The sequence below is a fragment of the Athene noctua genome, chromosome 2 (assembly GCF_965140245.1).
Source record: "Athene noctua chromosome 2, bAthNoc1.hap1.1, whole genome shotgun sequence".
Taxonomy (NCBI): Eukaryota; Metazoa; Chordata; class Aves; order Strigiformes; family Strigidae; genus Athene; species Athene noctua.
The window spans coordinates 6,745,800-6,766,122 of record NC_134038.1 but is presented as its reverse complement, the minus strand read 5'-3'; the positions used below and the strand labels follow the sequence as shown (position 1 = coordinate 6,766,122).

The following is a 20,323-nucleotide window of genomic DNA, read 5'->3' as shown; positions in this document are numbered from 1 at the left end:
TTAGACAAAATGATTTTTACCCTTAGTCACAGGTTCCCAGGGCTTCTTATATCTCACAACCTTAACTCAGGTTACAGAGAATTTATTGCCTGCCCTTGGATACAGCTTAACACATGATTACAAGACAACTATATTTTCTGCTAGTACAGAAAACTTGGTGAAATAAAGTTTGTTAGAAAGCTTATATAAAAATCATGTAAGATTCCCTCCCCAGGGAAGAACAACTTACCTGTAACAGTTAGGAGTGTATACATATGTTTTAACTAATGAATATCTGCTTCTTATATAGCAACTGTCATCCACAGACCTCAGGATATTTAAATCTTAATTTTTTATGAACTACTGCATCCCATAGTCACTAGGACATCCTGACTACCTACATTCTCAAGAAGCCTTCACTGCCTACATCATATCTGTAATGATTTGCTAAGCAGAACACTGGGATATAATATAGCATCCATAAGTAACTTTAAAGAAAGGCTTAGAAATACTTGTGGCCCCCATACCAAAATACAGTTGCATTTTCCTGAAATTGTGGTCATTTAGTTCCTACTTTACAAATTTAGACTCCAAAGTCTTTCAGCTCAGATGACTGAGGAGACTTCATATTTATCAATTTATGTATCAAGTTAGTTAGGTATCAAAATCTTCAACATGAAATTACCTGCTAAACCTGACTGTAAAACTTATGAAGAGGCTGAGGTGACCAAGACTGTAATCACACTAGACGAGCTCCTTACTAGCAAACCCCTCTAACACATGGCTGTAGACATGCAGCCATGCTGCATGCTCCTTCATGTAATCCCTCATTCCCTTCTTCATTTTGGACGTGTAGAAGATTCTCCCTTAACTGGCGATTCGTAGCCTTCAACAGAGGTGTCTCTGACCTCTATTTTAGGACAAGTGTAGAAAACAGTTTTTAGAGAAACAGAAAACAGTAGAAAACGACAGACACACCAAGTTAGGAGGGAGTGTTGATCTGCTTGAGGGTAGGAAGGCTTTACAGAGAGATCTGGAGAAGCTGGATTGATGGGCCGAGGACAATTATATGAGGTTCAACAAGGCTCAGTGCTGGGTCCTGCACTTCAGTCACAACAACCCCATGCAAAAACAGGCTTGGGGAGGAGTGGCTGGAAAGCTGCCTGGGGGTGTTGGTCAATAGCTGCCTGAATATGAGCCAGTAGTGTGCCTAGGTGGCCAAGATGGCCAAGAGCATCCTGGCTTGTATCAGAAACAGTGTGGCCAGCAGGAGTAGGGAAGTCATCGTACTCCTGTACTGTGTTGAGTTTTGGTCCCCTCACTACAAGAAAGACATTGAGGTGCTGGAGCGTGTCCAAAGAAGAGCAACGAAGCTGGTGCAGGGTCTAGAGCACAAGTCCTGTGAGGAGCGGCTGAGGGAACTGGGGGTGTTTAGCCTGGATAAAAGGAGGCTCAGCAGAGACCTTATCACTCTACAGCTACCTGAAAGGAGGTTGTAGCGAGGTGGGTCTCAGTCTCTTTTCCCAAGTAACAAGCGATAGGACAGGAGAAAATGTCCTCAAGTTGCATCAGGGAAGGTTTCGATTGGATATTAGGAAAATTTTCTTCACTGAAGGGGTTTTATCAAGCCCTGGAACATGCTTCCCAGGGAAGTGATGGAGTCACCATCCCTGGAGGTATTTAAAAGACATGTAGATTCATCACTTAGGGATATGGTTTAGGGGTAAACTTGGTAATGCTACATTAATGGTTGCACTAGGTTATTTTAAGGGTCTTTCCCAACCTAAACGATTCTATGATTCTATGAAAACACTCAGTTGTGATGTCTGCCTATTTCTTAGCGAACATAAATCCAGCACATTAGCCTCTTCTGCAGAATTTTCTAGTATCTTTATAGACTGCTATTCAGTATGTTGGATTCCCTCTGATAGATCTTACCTAAAGGGTATATGAGGTTATTACAGCTGTCAGTTACTTATGATACTGCCACAAGTTCACACTGAATTCAAGAGATGCAGAACAAACTTTCAGTTTTATCTGATGTATGTATAGAAAGACAATATACCCACTATTCTCTCTTAGCACTAACTCTGCTGTATCACCCTTTCACTTGGAGCTCACAGAAATTTACAGCTCCTATGAACTGCGAAGGCAAACACATTCTGGTTTTGGCTCTGAAGACAGACTTGAAGGAGCTTTGCTAGTAAAACAGGTTGTCTCCTGCATAGAATTCTGGGTATATTTTGTGGTTTTTAATCCTGTAATCTATATAAAACTGTTATATGCTAGTCTGTAACAGCTGATAATCAGTATTTTCATAATTTGTCTCAATCTATCCATGTTTTAATGAAACCTCACCTTTTTGGCACTCATTGAAGAGGAAATATTAGATCTTATTGCAGATTTGAAGCTGTGATAGGTTATTTAGTTAGCCTGTTTTGACATCCCAGTTTCAGAAGTGCCTTTCTACTGAAACTTTAATGCTTCAGGCTGAAAAAGAAAAAAAAGAAAAAAAAGAAAAAAAAAAACCTGAAGAAATACAAATAACCAGTGACCCAGTGACTTCTGAAAACTAGGCTCTAAAGCCAACAAACCAGGGTTGAACTCGCCACAGTTATCTTCATGTACTGAGTTGCATATCTGCTTTTTTAGAAGGCTTGAAAACTCAGTTGCTGAAGCTTGAAAAAACACACTCTTTAGCAGAGGAATACTCGTGCAGACCCTTCATTTTTACTATTGAGCTAAAATAAGACTACTTTGAAAGTGCAAAGATGACATTTTTAAGGCACAAACTCTTTCAATGAATCATCATTTTCGCATTTAAATGTTTGAAGAGACTTTGGTTTTGAAATATTATGTTTAGCATGTTTATATTTGGAATAAATGCAGATGTTATATTTAGGATAAATAATCTCTGAAGGAGGCACCATTATTTTTAAATTGCTTGATCAAAAAGTTCAGAACGCTTTTTTCCTCAGTGTGACTTTTGATTGAAGCTGCACATTTCTGAGATGAATCCTTATCTTAACCTTGTCTTTTGACATTTTGAATTAGCCTCATGGAAAGAATTACAAAAAACTACCTCTCTACCCATATATAGATTCAGTGACGATAAAAAGCAAGATGTCCTATTAATTTCCTTGTACGAAAGATCCTAACATAAATGCAGTCTCTTATCACTGTATTGCTATAAACCAAGGTTCATTTCTCAGACATGCTGAAATGTGAGATGATAGAATAGCTGACCCAGTTAGGATTGCAGAAAGTTTTGTCTTTATTTTCTTAAATAGTTATTTTTTTAAAAAAAATCAAACAGAATATATGCTTTTGGTAATGTTTCTGTTTCTAAACTCATTGCCAGTTCTCTAAGAGCCTTGTTCAGTTATAGACTTCACATCTGAAAATAATTCTGTTCTTCAGAAACTTAGGTTAACTTATATTTATTAGTTTTGTCACCTGTGTAGCTGACACACCATATATTTATACCAAATATTAATTCAGATGAGAAAGTTTCCTGAATAAAGCATGGGACATCACAACAAGACACCACAGAGTTTTTCATCAGTGCAGAGCAGAAGGAACAGTTGGCTGGATGTAATTTACCTACTGAATTAGTGTAAATGACTATTCAATGTTGAAAGCAGTGGTGGATTTTAAAGAGCCTGCAGGATTGAACCTTACTTTAGAATGAAGGCAGAACAGATCACTGTGTGGGGAAGTCAGAGACATATAATAAATGTGGAAGAGAGCTTTGTGAAGGTCCAATTCACACCCAAGTAGTAGGTCTGAAAAAGCTGTATGGCCTGTTTTACCACAGAGCTGAAGTTCTTGGCCTCAAGCAGCAGAAATACTGTGTTGGCTCTCTGCTTCTGAATAACTGGATTCTGTTTCTGCCAGACTTTCAGGTGGCCACTGATGATGTTTTGTGTCTTATTGCCTAGGGAAAGAGACTTGTGTCATGTGTTGGCGCTTACGGGCCCTTCCTCATTTCGGATTTCCCCACTGACCAAGTCTCAATTTTGGGTTGGAATGCTGTTCAGCATCTCCAAGACTGTGGCTACCCCACTGTCATCTGTGTGATCTGCCCCAGTTTCTGGAGGGAGGGAGAAAGGGAGGGTGTCCTGCATAGTTCAGCGTCTGCAGTAGAAAATCTTCCAGCCACAAATAAGTTGTTTTGATTTCCATCCTTTGAGCCATTTATGAAAGACCTTGACTGGAAAAGGGTTGAAACATGTAAACATCAGTCAGAAATATCTTCGGTTTACTCCTCTTCATCTTTTTTTCTTCTTCTTCTCTTTTCTTGGAATATGGAATTCAGTTTTGATTGTGGATTAACAATTCTTAAAATATCTGACCATCTCTTATGATTTCACAGCAAATGAGGTTTTCTAAGACAACTCCTCCCCAAAATAACTTCTTTCACAGTAAGATCCCCTCTAGATATAATTTGTCTTTGTCAGGTATGCTTTATTTTATATATATATATATATATATATATATATATATATATATATAAAAATATATAAAAGACATTTATTTTCAGATTAACAAGCTTTGAAACAAAACCATGTGTTTGCTAAAGTATGAGTCTCTTTTCTCATTCTTCAAATGCAGTAAGCTTATCTTCACTTAATGGAGGCAGAAATTACCTTTCAAAAAGTTATTGAAACTAATGACTGCAATTTCATACTGTTCCACAAGTCATGGTGCTGTTTCTTCTTGCTCTAATGAGCAACTAACTGCAAATACTTGTTTTGACTGCATTAAGAAGCCATTTACAAGAAAAGGTTTTTCTTTAATAATCAAAGTAGTATTCTTTCACCAGGAACTTCTTTAAGACAACCAAATACTAATAATAAGATTAGGATCACTAATTTTTTATTAAAACCAGCACGAACAGTTCATTAAGGAGCATATCAGAAACATAAACAGCCCTTCAAAGTAGGACTTAGGTTCAAGATAGCCACAGATCAACATGTCATTTATTGGAAAAGATATTCAGTGTGAGTGATCATGAACTTGTATAGAACAATGCAGACACAGATTACAGCAATGCTTCTCCTCATTTTCTGATACTCACTCTCCTTTTTGCATATCACAACTTAAATCATGCTATTTTTTTCTTGTCACCTAATGTCAGATATTCAATTTTATGAGAAAGCTTCAAACCATGAGTATATGAAACATCTCTACAACAGCAATCAGAAGAGATAATGTGTAATGGCAGTCACAGCTACTTTTTCTTGACTTGTCTGGAACAAACATTGCTTTCCAACTCCCTTACCTTACATGAGATAGATGAAGCAAGAACCACATCCTTTGGCTGTCTTTGGCTTTCTGCACTCTTAGACAATAACCCAATTTAACTGACTAAAGTTATGTGGAACACTGCTACAATCTAATAAAGATTAGACTGGCAGGTAACACTTTTTCCTAAATACTTTATATTATTTGCACTTATCTTTTCAGGCCAAGTTTTAAAAAATATTTGTCTATTTGAAAAGTTTTTTAAATTGGTAGCATAGTACTTCTGGATGGGAGAAACAAAGGAAATCGGGACACAAATCAAAGTCTTAAGTAATTTCTTTAGTTATATGCCATGTAAAATAATTTTTTTCTTAATGTCCACCTACCAAAAATATTTCCTTGGCCTATAAGGTAAACAGTTAGGCAAGCTGATGAGCAAGCAGCTATCCATGATTATAGTACATGAGAATGAGGCATAGTGAGTCTAAAAAGAGAACTTGTATAAAAGCCTTATTTCAATTTTCACTAATAAAGAAGAATTCTCTCTCAAAACAGTAATGCATCCAGGTGGTGTGTAGACAACTTCAAAACACTACAGAGGAAATTAAAATTAAAACTTTTCCTAGGATTTTCTGATTTACCTCGTGCATACCATCTCCCTTAAGTAATCCCCACCTATGAGTAAGGACCTCTCCTGGTCTCCACCATTCTTCATGTTTCCAGGTAGTTCAGAAAATCAAGGTAAACCAGCTAATCCTACCTGTTTCTGACCGGTGTAATTTCTCCCAGTGTTTTGACCAATGATCTTTTGTGTTTATGGGTAAACTTTAAAATAAACATGTTTTAAAGATATGTTTTTAAGATAAGCTCCTGCAGTCTTTGATCTTGTAACTATAGCCTGGAAATCACTGAATGACTTCATATTCATCATTTCTATGAAACTTTGTCCCAGAATTTATATGGTAGCCTAAAAACTCATGGAAGTGGATCGTAAAACTCAGCCGAGGGAATAATTATTCAAATGTGGTACTGTGAGATGGCATATTCACTTTCCCTGTTCATTTAATTGTTCATGCTTGAGTCATGCGATTCATCCCACTATATGCCACAGGTATACAACATCATATGGAAACTTTAACAAGCCCTGCTGCTGAAGAGCACCAGAAGAAAAAGGCCCATAAATTTTCTCAGAAAGGCATTTCTAGAGTTTAGTTTTAAGATATGTATGCATTAGTTCAACCCTGAAGAACTGATGCTGAGGTAAATGAAGTATGTGCTGTTATGAGCTGCACAAGAACAAGCAAAGAGCATAATTTGTTCTTTATAAGCCAAAAGCAGGCTGCATCAGTCACGATATCTATTCAAAGACAGGGAGGTAAATTTCACAGCGGTTGAAATCCTGCACGACAGCAACTAAAGACTGCGCAACAAGCCTTTTACCCTCTCTCCTTTTCATTGCTGAAAAAGTCAACAGCCACCAATCTTCTCTTGTCTTTAAGGTATCCCACCTTGCTAGAGATTCTTGGGAGTATGAATGAAATGTATTTGTTTTATATATATATATATATTATATATATATATATGCACATATGCCACAGGGGATATTTACGTTCATACAGCTTGACTCAATACAAGCTAATGTGCATCCTTGATGACCCAAGGGACCAAACCAAAGGGGCTACTGGGCTCCAGCACAGCTCCCCTTTGCTTCGACCGGGGCACATCTCCCATTGTCTTCCCACAATGTCAACAGGATGCAGACAACATGTAGACCGTGCAGTAAGTCATCAAGTCTTCTTCATGTACAACCTGTCAGTCCTGTGCCACGGATAGAGTCCTTGCTGTTCAGATTTGCCTGGCAACCAGCAAGGGAATGGCCAATACAGACTTCAGCTTCCCCTCTGTTGAATTCTTGAAACCTACATTTTTTTTGGCCTCTGTTGCTGAAAACATCTAGTGGGAAGCAAACATTGTTAATGATGTCAGTTCCCATGGTTTTATTGCAAATCCTGTAAAATTTAATAAAAATAAAAGGCTACATGCACTGGAAGATAAATACTACCTCTTATTTATTTCATATATTTGCATATTTTATATATTTTATTCGTGCATATATTCACAGATTTTACTTTATAAATTTACAAAATATTTTCAATGTATATTCTCAATTCTCATAGCTCTTATGAACCTGATAAAGGATTAAAAATATTTCCTTTAAAGCAAACCCATTAATCCTACTATTTTGAATTCATTCTTGTTGGTGAGGTATGATTTTATTCACTATTTTATAACTCTTCTTTTGTTGTAATACTACTTTAACAGGGGTGTTTTATTGAAACATGCACATCAATTTAATTCGTCCTGTACCAGCTTTCCCCATACTGAGACAGATCAGTAGTGTGAGAACAAAAAGAACATTACAGCCTGTTTGCCTTTAAGTTCAGTCCCATTAAATGATGCTCTCTTGCAGACTTATGAAATCAATTAGGAAGTACTTGTGAAGATAGCCAAGGAAAAACTGTTTAAATCCTTAACAGCTTAAATATCCCCTTGCCTTGATGTTAGCCCTGTAAAGCTATTAGACACCAGTCTGGATTGCATTAGCACTATGAAAGTCAGCTGCTAATCCTGTAACCACACTGCCTGTCTTGCCTTTCTCCTGCCCAAGCTCTTACATTAATTGTTTCCAGCAGAGGTGAAAGATGATGGGACACCGAAGATATATCAGGCAGAAGAAAATACTAATCAGAATAAAAAGTAAATATAGAAAACACTTGAATTATATAGCCATCCTGGGTTCAATGCAGAATAGAAGTAGTTTGCGGTTTTTTGTTGGTTGTTGTTGAACATTTATTGCCCCTCGAAAGTAGAATTCTAGTTATCTTCATGCTGGGAGAATTTCATTAGTTCAAGACTACTTATGCCAGAAACTACTGTCATTTGAGGACATTTCCAGAGAGCAAAGGAACTTCAGGGGATTCTGGATATGCCAAGGGCAAATTACGCTGGAATGTGATGAAAAATAATTTTCTTTCTTCCTTTCAAAACCTGGGCTACATTTTTAAAATTGTTTTATGTTTCAAACAAATTTCTTTATTCAGATTTTGAGTTTGGGAATTTATTTTCAAGTGAATTCTTCACGCTTTTGTATAACTCTCTGCATTTATATTGTGCTGGTTCTTGATGGGATAGAGAATTTCTTTCATAGAAGCTAGTATGGGGCTAGGATTTGGATTTGTGCTGAAAACAGCATTGATAACCCAGGGATGTTTTAGTTACTGCTGAACAGTGCTTAAACTGCATCAAGGCCTTTTCTGCTCCTCACCCCACCCCACCAGCGAGGCGGCTGGGGGTGCACAAGAAGTTGGGATAGGACACAGCTGGGACAGCTGACCCCAACTGACCCAAGGATGTCCCATACCATGTGACATCATGCTCAGGGTATAAAGCAGGGGACAAAAGGAGGAAGGAAGGACATTCGGAGTGATGGTGTTTGTCTTCCCAAGTAACCATTATGCATGATGGAGCCCTGCTTTCCTGGAGATAGCTGAGCACCTGCCTGCTGATGCAAAGTGGTGAAGGAATTCCTTGGTTTGCCTCGCTTGAGTGCACAGTTTTTGCTTTACCTAATAAATTGTCTCTATCTCACCCCATGACTTTTCTCACTTTTGCCCATTTTATTCTCCCCCATCTCACTGCAGTAGAGTGAACAAATGGCTGTGTGGGGTTTATTTTCCAGCTGGGGTTAAACCACAACATATACAAATGTAATTTGTCTAATGAATTTTGTATTTTGATGTATATCAGTTAATTGAACCAGACTTCCAAACTGAAAATTACATTTTTACTTAAAGAGAACATTTAACCCACAAAAGATTGTTAAACTGGAAAATTCTCAAATATAAAAACTGAAATAAAAAACCCAGATGTGATATCCAAGCTCAGGAACTCATTAACACTGAAGTCACATCTTTTCTTCCTCTATGCATGATATGGAGTCAAAAGGACTCAAAAGTTGTTTCTTAAAAGCTACTGGTAACACTGTCTATTGGGTTTGCATGGCAAGATTTTGGTAGTGAGAGAGGCTACAGTGGTGTCTTCTGTGAGAAGCTGCCAGAAGCTTCCCCCATGTCCCACAGAGCCAATGCCAGCTGGCTCCAAGACTGACCCACTGCTGGCCAGGGCTGAGCCCATCAGCAACCGTGGTAGCACCTAACATATTTAACAAGGTGGGGGAAAAACCTGCTGCACAACAGCAGCCAGAAGAGAGGAGTGAATATATTTGAGAGCAACAGCTCTGCAGACCCCAAGGTCCGTGAGGAAGGGGGGCAGGAGGTGCTCCAGGCACAGAGCAGAGGTTCCCCTGCAGCCCGTGGTGCAGCCCGTGGTGAGGCAGCTGTGCCCTGCACCCATGGAGCTCCATGGGGGAGCAGAGACCCACCTGCAGCCCGGGGGGGACCCCACGCCGGAGCAGGGGGATGCCCGAAGGAGGCTGTGACCCCGTGGGAAGCCCATGCTGGAGCAGGCTCCTGGCAGGACCTGTGGCCCCGTGGAGAGAGGAGCCCACGCTGGAGCAGGTTCGCTGGCAGGACTTGTGACCCCGTGGGGTCCCACGCTGGAGCAGTTTATCAAGAACTACAGCCCATGGGAAGGACTCATGTTGAAGTTCATAGAGGACTGTCTCCCATGGCAATGACCCCACACTGGAGCAGAGGAAGAGTGTGAGGAGTCCTCCCCCTGAGGAGGAAGGAGCAGCAGAGACCACAGGTGTTGAACTCACCACAACCCCCATCCCCTGCCCCTCTGCACCACTTGGGGGGGGGGAACAGGTAGAGAAATGGGGAGTGAAGTTGAATCAGTGAAGAAGGGAGGATTGGGGGAAGGTGTTTTAAGACTTGGTTTTATTACTCATTATCCTACTCTTATTTGAATGGCAATAAATTCAATTAATTTCCTCAAGTTAAGTCTGTTTTGCCTGTGATTGTAACTGGTGAGTGATCTTCCTGTCCTTATCTTGGCTCACATGCCTTTCATTATATTTTCTCTCCTCTGTCCAGCTGAGGAGGGGAATGATAGAGCTGCTTTCATGGGCATGTGGCATCCAGCCAGGGTGAACCCACTACACACTGAAGCAATTTTCATGCAGAAATCACTTAGAATATTAAATCAACTCTTTCCATTGTCAACAAGGAAAGCCACTTATAAGAGACTGCTTGCAGATAAGAATGAGAATTTTCTCTGCTTTTCTAACAGACACAAGCACCAAAACTCAAGACCAGCTCAGGCCAAACCAATACCAGAAGAGGTAGCTGAACAACCACTGATCATGAGGGAAATCCAGGTCTGGATCAAATCCAGGCTCACCTGTTTCCCCCACACATTCTCCTCCTCCATGCTGCCCCACATCCAGTCATGTCACATCCATCTAGGACCTGCTTACCTGTCTGTCCTGCAATCGTAGCAAACAGTCTGTGGGGAATTCTAGATGGGATCTTCAGTCCAGCTCTTATCTGGTAATACCTGGGCAGAAGAAATTAAAAACAACATACTGTTAGATAGCTTACCACTTGATCCAACCTAAAATTTTGTGAGAACACATCCTGGACATTTGCACTCAAACAGAAATGCTCAAGAGAACAGGCAAGCTCAGAAATATTGAATCTTTTATTCTGTTTTTTAGCTTTAACTGAAGTCAGTTTATACCAATTTTAATCAGGCCCTTTCTATTTTATGGCAGGCAGAGTGGACACAGTGGCCTGATGTGTGACTAATGATGAAACATTGTCATAGCTCTTGACTTCTTGTAGGGAAAAGAGACAAAGAAATGCTTACTGTAAAAGGCAGTGAGATCAGATAAGGAGTGACAAAAATTTAATGTGAAGAATGGAAATTAAATGAAGAAAGGAAACTTCTGTAGAAAGACAACAAATGTGCTAATCTCACATCTAGGAAAACAGTTTATAAATAGTGATTATCATTCTGCTGTTCCCTATTGAGGCTACTATATAATGACAATGTTAGTATTAATTGTATCTAAACCAGCTTAATTCTAGTCATTTGCTGTCTCTTAGATGAAGGAAGAGAGAAAAAGAAAACATCAGCAATTTCACTGGCTTAAGTTACATATGGTGCAGGTTACTGTAGAAAGTTTGCAAATATAAGCTCAGTCTAAACAGAGGAGGAAAGTCACCTCAGTCATTCCTCATCACCACTTTCATGAACGAGCCATAGGAAGCAGGGTACAGTGCAGTGCCTAATCCACTACACTGGATACCTCCAGCTGTTTGCAGAGCTCCCACTGACCTGCTGTAACACCATGTTGGTGTCAATCCCCCTTCCTCTGCATTCTCCCTTCTACCCTTTGTTTGGTTTATTTGTTTATAAATTCCTTGTATCTCACAAGCGCTTGCTGATATTTTTGGCCTGATTTGTGTCTAAGTCTCTAAATACAAAAAAATAAAGCTTAAATTAAAGGTCTACCCAGCACCTAAAGACATTATAACAGTTAGCAGAATTATTTCCTCAGAAGAGTATAATTCTATGTGGAAATGGACAGTTAAAACACCTACTTTTCTGTGAACTGCTGTATAAACAGCCCATACAGGTTACATGTACCAAGAAAACCTTTGTTAGGAGCATAATAGTGGATAAACCAGACCTGTCTCTGCTAGATTAAAAGCTGAAGAAAGGGTGTTGATGGGGAAAAAAACCCCACACTTCAGTCAAGTGTGTCCTGATCCTTCACAGCTAAAGGCTCACATTACCCTACTACTCCGACTGGCAAATCCATGCCAACATGGATATAATTTCATCACAACCCTTGACTTTTTTAGGTATCTACAACATGGGCATGCAAACTCTCCATTTACATTTAAATTTTCAGAAAATAATATAAAAGAAGCTCAGATTCTAAATACACACAGTATCCAGCTAAAAATAACAGCAACCAAAATCTAAACTGCCTGATCTTTCTCTCCCTTATGCTGTCCTTGCACTACGGTAGGAGTTTTTAATTAATGCTATTGCTCCTGATTTGTTCCAGAGCAATGGCAAGAATTATGCCTTAAGACTCTTGTATCTTCATTACTATTATATGTAATACACTTTTTAAACTGACAAAGATACCCTAACTGGACCACCCATACAGTCTAATAATTTCCAAATAACAGCAACTTGGTATTAAAGGAGGATTGCCACAGTAGTGTAAAGGACCCTCCTCAGGATGCAGATATTAATGTTTTACTACATTTTTCCTAAGAATAAGATCCTAAGGCCGTCTAACTCCAGCTTTTAGATTTTTGCTGCTTAAGACTGTGGTGGGTTATCCTTGGCTAAGAGCCAAAATTCCACCCAGATGGTCTGTCACTCCCCCTCATCAACAGGACAGCAGGAGAAAATAGGATGAAAAATAGGACGTGATAAAAACAGGGAGGTCACTTACCAGTTACTGTCACAGGCAAAACAGTCTCAACTTGGGGAAAATTAATTTAATTTTTTCACATTTGGGTAGTAAGAAACAAAACTAAACATTAAAACAACATCTCCCCTCACCCCACCCCTTTTTTCCCAGGCTCAGCTTCACTCTTTCTGACTCCTCCCAAGCAGCTCAGGGGAATGGGTATGGGAGTTAGTCAGTCTATCATAGCCCCGCTCTACTGCTCTGTCCTCCTCACACGTTCCCTGCTCCAGTGTGGACCCTTCCACAGTCTGCAGTTCCTTCAGGAAACATCCAACTGGCTACCTACTGCCACACTATGATAATGTTTGCCTTCCCTCATCATGTGTCCCATGTTCAGAAGCACCTTAAGCAGCCCTAAATGCTTTCGTTAGGAAAACGATTTCCAGTGGCTTGGCTGGTGCTCCAGATTTAGTTACCTGAAGTTGGGGAGACTATACATAGGTGCCTAAGGTGACAGTTTCAGTGATCATGTAGTCAAAACTCTCACAATCACAGAATCAACTAGGTTGGAAAGGACCTTGAAGATCATCCAGTCCAACCATTAACCTCACACTGACAGTTCCCAACTACACCATAACCTTAAACTTCCAGCTCCTAAGAGAGGATTCTGGGCAGACTTTGACTTCACTTATAGTCCAAACTAGAACTGCTGACTACAATACAGCCTTGGATATCAAAACCACATGAAGATACCTCAATACTGGTGACTTCATAACAAGGTTATTTCCACCCTTTATTATTTCCTTTATAAAACGGACTAGGTGTAACATCATAAAGGATCTAGGTCTTAATTATATTTTATTCTTTCCCTGTTCATCCCCTTAATTTTGACAAATTCTTTTGAATATCAGAGATATTCTAGAAGACATAAATATACATCTTCTTGTGCACCCACCGAGTTTAACAGCTCAAACCAAAAAATGTATAGAAAAGTCCTAGAAACCTAAGGAACTCTCAGATTAAAATTAAACTCTAAGGTTAAAGATCCAGATGTAAAAAGAATCTGGAGACTAGTAAAATCTTCAATAGTAAGAAATTCAACCAAAAATGCCACTTATATTTTGTAGGAAACCAAACATTTTTTAATTCTGAATAAAAAGAATTACACTACTCAGTTACTGATAAAAGATTTATTGCAGATAGTTTGGCACCTTGTGCCAAAACGTTTGGCCTTGGTAATGCAATAGTATAAAATAATTACAGTACAAACTGTCATGGAATTAGGTATATTCTTCCTAAAGAATTACTTCAGAGAATAGTCTGATGCCCAGAAGACGCAAGAGGCTTCTGAATATCCTGTTGTATCAAGATTTGTGCAATTGTACATATGTTTGCGTTGCAATGCCTTGCACCTCAAGGTAGGGACACTGATGGTCAATTAGATTAATGGCAGAGAAGGACAGTGATGTAGAGGACCTCGGATCGAAGTGCCCCAACACCCCAGTGATATTTATGAAAATTAACACACAAGGCAGTGAAAATGTTAAAGGCTCAAACCCAAAGATTAAACTAAAAACATAAAATAGAAATGCTCACAATTTATCTGTTTATTCCTTTAAAAATCAAATAGTTTCCCTGAAAATCTTTGAGAACAGGTTATATTTCAATTAAAATATCAGGCAAAATGTTAACAACAGCTCCAAAGGAGGTTACAAATATCACAAGCATAATATCAGTCAGGAACAGCTTCACCTTGGGTGGTCAGAAAAAGCTAAAGACATCCTCAATTGACTTTCACCAGACCTCTTGTCCAGTTAAAATAACCAACCTCCATACAGAAAACTGAATAAAAACCCATTACCTGTTTGGGGTTTTTTTGTGTGGGTTTTTTTTGTTTTGTTTTTTTTTTTCCTATTTTTAAGCCATATATCAATATATAAATAATAACAGACAAATATTATCCATTCCTTCTCAGAGCTTCATCTGAGTCTTTGCAGGCAGGAAGGAATTGCCAGTGACTTTATGCTTAAGCAAAACCATGAAAATGAAGGTCCCTGCTCTTACACCGTGAAGTTGGTTATTACTTCATTAGGCATTATGAGGAGGATTTTCCTGATCAAAATGCAGGCCACTGCAAGATGCAGAGTCCAATACATTTTCTTCAGCAGCAAACATAGATAAGTATCTCCACTTCCTCACCCTGCTGCCCTACACACCTCTTGATTGTTCCAGTACAAGTAACAGTGAGACTAAGACATAAACCAGAACCATGTTAACGTGACTGCACCTCACCAGCTTCTTCCAATCCACCCAGCCTAAAGGGGGATCAATTTAGTGGCCTGAGCTCTCCTAGAGTCTGCATGCGCTGTTCTCACTTAGGTGGAACATTTGCTGTAGGGACACTGTGGCAGCAGAGACTTGAGGGTGGGTGGCTATGTGGGTGGACGCAACTACACAGACATGGCTTCTCCCTCTTTGTATCTGCTGTCTGCATTTCAGGTATGGGAAGAAATCTTACAGACAAGTGCTTTATCTCTGACCAGCTGAGTGAACCTCTTCAAAATGATATGAGGCATGAAGAGAACAACTATAAAGAACAGGAACAGGACCTAGAGGTCAATATCTATACCTAAAAATGGAAAATCAGGCTGAAATAAACATTGCAAAAGCCACCGAAACAGTTACAGGAGGTCCTCTACCACATATGTGCAGGAAAGGGCTGCCTGAGAATGATATGGGGCTGACAGTAATGAGAAATGAGATATTGCCTCAAAAAATAACAAGCTATTTTGACCATCTACCTTTTTTTTTTTTTTTTTTTTTTTTTAAAAAAAAAAAGGAGCACAGACAGGAAGGCTAAAGGGAAGGAGTACAAAGCTTTGAAAAAGATCACAGCCTAGGTACCAAAGTGAAAGAGGTCAGCATGCTCAGTGAAGATGAAGCTGGAGAACTTTGGCAGAAGCAGCATGTGAAATGGGCACTCAGTAATACAGGTTTACAACAAATCCAAGAAATTCATAAAGGTACAGACAGGCTAGTGATGAGCAGAAGCTAAACAGTCATGATGTAAAGGGGTTGAAATGGACATAACTATGGGACCTTGAGTGTGGCCCCAGAAATACATAAAGTTTTATAGAAGATTATGAAGAAAAAAAAAAAAAAAAAAAGGAAATAAATGAGAAATTGCAACACAAATCCTGTTTTACTACAGTTAGTTTAAGTCTGGCTCATTAAAGTTAGGCTATGTAGTATCTCTCTTTGAGTAAAGAGAATGTTTCTCTTTTGTGTTTTTTTTTTTTTTTAAGACAGTGCAGAAAAGCTAATCTAGGCTTCAGTAAAGTAGGGAGACCATGGAAAATCTCCAGCTAATGTGGAACAAGCTCTGTGATGGGAAGATCAGGAAAGAGCAAATGATTTTAAGAAAAGAACTAAAGGAACTTGGCGCACTTAACTTGGCAAAACACAGAGCAATCAGATCCCCTCTCCATCTATAAATACATTGGGAGGAAAAACATCAGGAAGGAAGAAGAAGAGGTACAAGAAAGTACAACATTGGCACAACAGCAACCACATATCAACTGTCCATGAATAAATGCAATTTAGACACAAGAAGTTGTAGCTGGCAAAGGATTAAGACTGTGAAACAACCTCCTAACAAGAGCAGGAATGAAAGAACCAATTTGCTTTTAGGGGAGGATTAGTAAATTTCCAATTTATTTGTAGGAGATGGATCCTTCTTATTTGCAGGGCCAATGCTATTTACAAGGCATGCATACTACTCCAAGTCCCTTCTCTCTATGAGACAGACTGTGTTGGTCACCCTAATAGCAATGAATTTGCTGTCACCACCTTCACTGGCCATTTGCAAATTGCTCATCTTTAGAATTCAACAGATAATTTGAATATTCACTTTGTTTTCCTGTGCCCAGACACATACTAACTCCTGATAACCCGCCCTGACTAACCTCGCATGCTGACATCAAGGCCTCCCTCAGGAGCCTGACTCCACTAACAGGTGTGCTAGGTGACACTGCTCCCCCTTGCTCCCCTCCGAGAGCCAGAGCTACTGACACCTTTACTCTCTTGGCACTGCAGTCAGACCTCCTCTCCGGAGCACCAAGATCAGTCTCAGCTGCTAAGCGTTCACTTAATGATCAGGCAGGGTGGAGGTTTTCTTGCTTTCTTTGTTGATGATTACATTGCATTCAAATGTACAGAAGTACTTAATTTTAGGAGAACAAAATGTTTTAGCTTCAGAAAACTCATTTAGTGATCTAACCATACCACAGGACAGTACCTAATCCCAAAGGATTTACAACAAAAACAACAGAGAAACACATCAAGGGAGTGGGCTGGTACCAGCCCTGTTACTGACACTTTGGACTCAGTCCTTTCCTTTCTTCCTTCTCTCAGATCAACGCGGAGCATCGCGGCTCTCATCTAGTCTTACAAGTTGCTGCTTGTCTTCCGCTGCTGTTGGCTGGTACTGGCATTTTAAAGCCCAGGTTAAGAAGGGATGACTAGTTTGAAAAAAGCAATTTGTGGGATAATACTGATACATCACACTACCAAACCTGATCATTCCCACCAGGAGCCTTGACAGACCAGACCACTCCTCCCCTGATCATTCCTGCAGCATGGAAATCCAAAAGATTTGCTCAGTAACACTGCTGTAGGAGCCAGACAAGTTCAAAACTGTGTAACTTCCACCTGTTTTGAATCATATCTGAACAGCTCCAAGTCTCAAAATTTAATCCCAAATTAGGGTATGTTTTATTATACAACCCTTAAGCTAATACATATTGCAAACAAACTAGCTGTATGCTGAGCCTGATCAGTCACCCTGGAGTTTCTGTTTCTCCTCAGAGCAGTGTTGGACTTGACCTCCAGCAGCCTGTGCCAGAAAAAATTCTCTGTTAAATTACTGATGCCAGTGAGCCAAGGCAGCAGTGTTTTGGAAGTCAATGAAGAAAAGTCAAGGAAAAAAATAGATTTCTGCATGAAAACAGCATGAAAAGAGACCTCAGATCTCTATGCAAGATGTAACTTCATTGGCCATAAGGAAAGTTTGAACTCAGTATTTTCACTGGAATTAACGCATTCCCTCTTTGAAAAACCTTTATTTTCTTGTCCTGTAGTGATGGTCCCCACAAGAGGATTCCCAAGTGTCTTACCACCTGAGACCTGCCTGATACATGTTCCAGAAGTTTACACAGCACAGAGGAGCCATTTATGAGCATTCAGTATGACTCCCAGAAAAACACAGTAATCAATAATCAACGAAACACACTATGATTTCCTATACAGACACTGGGGGGCTGAAACCTTTTTTTTTAAAAAAAAAACAAACAAAGCCTCCATTCAGTTACTTTCATGCTGAAAAAGAGTGAAAAGCAATGTCTGCCGTGAAGGTACAGGGAGAAAGACTTGGTAAAGGAGGTGACCATATCGCTGTTTATTTCTTCTTTCCATTCAGTGAAACAAATCAGACGCATAACCATAAAAAGTTCTGTGACTTTGCATCAAACAACATAGGATTTTCCTTGCTTATGGTGATAATGCTTTAAGTTACAAATCTAACAGGCTCAATAATATTTCATAGATCTGTAAAGGGCATGAGTCAAACAGCAGTACACTGTATGAATCCTTTCCCTGTTCCTTTACTGCCTATTTTGTATATAAATATTTTGGTGGGTTCTTTGGCTATTCAAACAGGAGCACATGGGAGGAGGTGGTAATTTTGCACCTAAGGTTGAAGACAGACAGACTATGGGGCATATCAGAAAAATGATCACATTGCTATATAATCAAGTACAGTGGGCAGTACCCATGTGCATGAGGAAGCCCTACAATATGACCACAAAATGTTTCAGGCAAACTGTTTGATCCCTTTATGCTACAAAACAGCCAGTGCCAGTGGTTCACAGACATCTGCACAGAAGCAGTTTGTAATCAAACTTCCCCTTCATGACCACAGTGCCCATAACTGCTGCAGATGGTGCTGACTGGGAAATCACATATCAGTACAGAACAATGCTTATAAAACATATATCGATCACTGATACAGTCCATTTATAAGCTTTCATGATGTACAGGGTGTCCGTGCCCAGGCGCTGGCAGGGGGCTGCAGGGTGGCCTCTGCGGGGTCCCAGGCGGCTCCAGCGGCCCCAGCGCAGGACACAGCTGAGCCCCTCAGCCAAGCTGGGGGCGCCCGGGGGAAACCAGGTTGGAGCAAGGGCCAAAGGCGGCCCAGGCAGAGGAGGAGGAAGCCGAGGAGGGAGCAGCAGCAGAGGGACCCCGAGGCCGGAGGAGGAGGAGGGCAGGAGGTGCTGCAGGCCCGGCGCAGGGATCCCCTGCAGCCCCGGAGAGACCCCGCGGGAGCAGAGACCCACCCTGCAGCCCGGGGAGGGCCCCACGCCGCAGCGGGGGGATATTTCCTGCAGGAGCTGCGGCCGTGGAGAGCCCCGGCGGGAGCAGGTTGTCCCTGCAGGACTGCAGCCCGGGGAAGGGCCCGCGCTGGAGCAGGGACACGGGGCAGGAGGGAGCAGCGGCCCAGAGGGCTGCCAGGGACCCACCGCGACCCCCAGCCCCAGCCCCTGCACCCCTGGGGGAGAGGAGTCGGGACGGAAGGGGGGAAGACAGGACTGGGAAAAGTTGGTGGGAAGGGAGATACCATTGTTTTTTCCTTCTCCTTTTCATCAAGTTCAAGCCAAAGGCCTAGGGAAACAGTGGGGAGGAGTTGGTGTTCTAATGTTTGTCCTTGTTTTTTACTACCAAAATATATTTTAATTGGCAAAAAATTAAATTCCTTTTCCCCAAATTGAGTCTATTTTTGCCCATGATGGTAGCTGGTACGTGATCATTCTGTCCTTATCTCAACCCATGAGCATTTTCATCCTATTTTCTCACCTGTCCATCTCATTAAGAGGAATGAGTAAACAGCTGGTTGGGAGTTTGGCCCTTAGCCGAGGTTAACGCACCACAGATACAGAACATTTGCAATTACAAAAATATTTTTCTTTACGTAGAAGAGCAGGATATTTCATTTGAGAACCAAAGAGTTTGCCACTATGCCACAAAGAATCACATAAAAACAGGGACATTGATCTCTAACCCCATTGTCAGAGGACTGGGAAGTAAACTGACTCAGAAAAGAATACAAGGTGCATTATCATAAAGCTCTTCCTAGTTATTTTAAATGTAGTATTAAAAAAAATAGAAAATCGTTCCTATTCTGTCGATTCCAAAGTGATCAAATAACCCATAAAACGCTATGTAAATATGTAAAATACATGTACAATGTACAAAATACATGTACATGTACATGTACATGTACAAAATACATGTAAAATGTAAAATTTGAAGCTAAACTGTGAGCTTATTTCAAAATATTTCATTTGTGTGATGTTTCCTGAGAACCTACACACATCTACAAACACTGATCCAGACATTTTCTCAACTGAATGGTATTTCAAGAATCCTTTCTGACCTATCTCTACCACAGGCTTCTGCTACTATATAGAAGAGTCCCAGAAAAAAGGAATGAGAGTGTGTGGCACAGAAGCTGCCAGTAGGCAGAAGGTGGTTGTTCACATCAGCCATCACCATTCCCACCATTAGCGTTTTCTTCCCACCTTTTTGGCAGTAGGAGGAAGACCTCAGACAACCCAGGAAACCTTCCCCTCACTTCGGAAGCCA

At 40.4% G+C, this 20,323-nt stretch overlaps 1 protein-coding gene across 1 annotated transcript in view; it reads right to left on the bottom strand.

Annotated features, from left to right (window-relative positions):
* FAM135B (family with sequence similarity 135 member B) overlaps nucleotides 1-20,323 on the bottom strand; it is a 212,955-nt gene that overhangs the window by 103,931 nt on the left and 88,701 nt on the right. Inside the window, exon 3 of the mRNA XM_074898392.1 lies at nucleotides 10,667-10,746. Coding sequence (XP_074754493.1) covers nucleotides 10,667-10,746 — 80 coding nt within the window. The remainder of the gene's footprint in view (nucleotides 1-10,666; nucleotides 10,747-20,323) is intronic.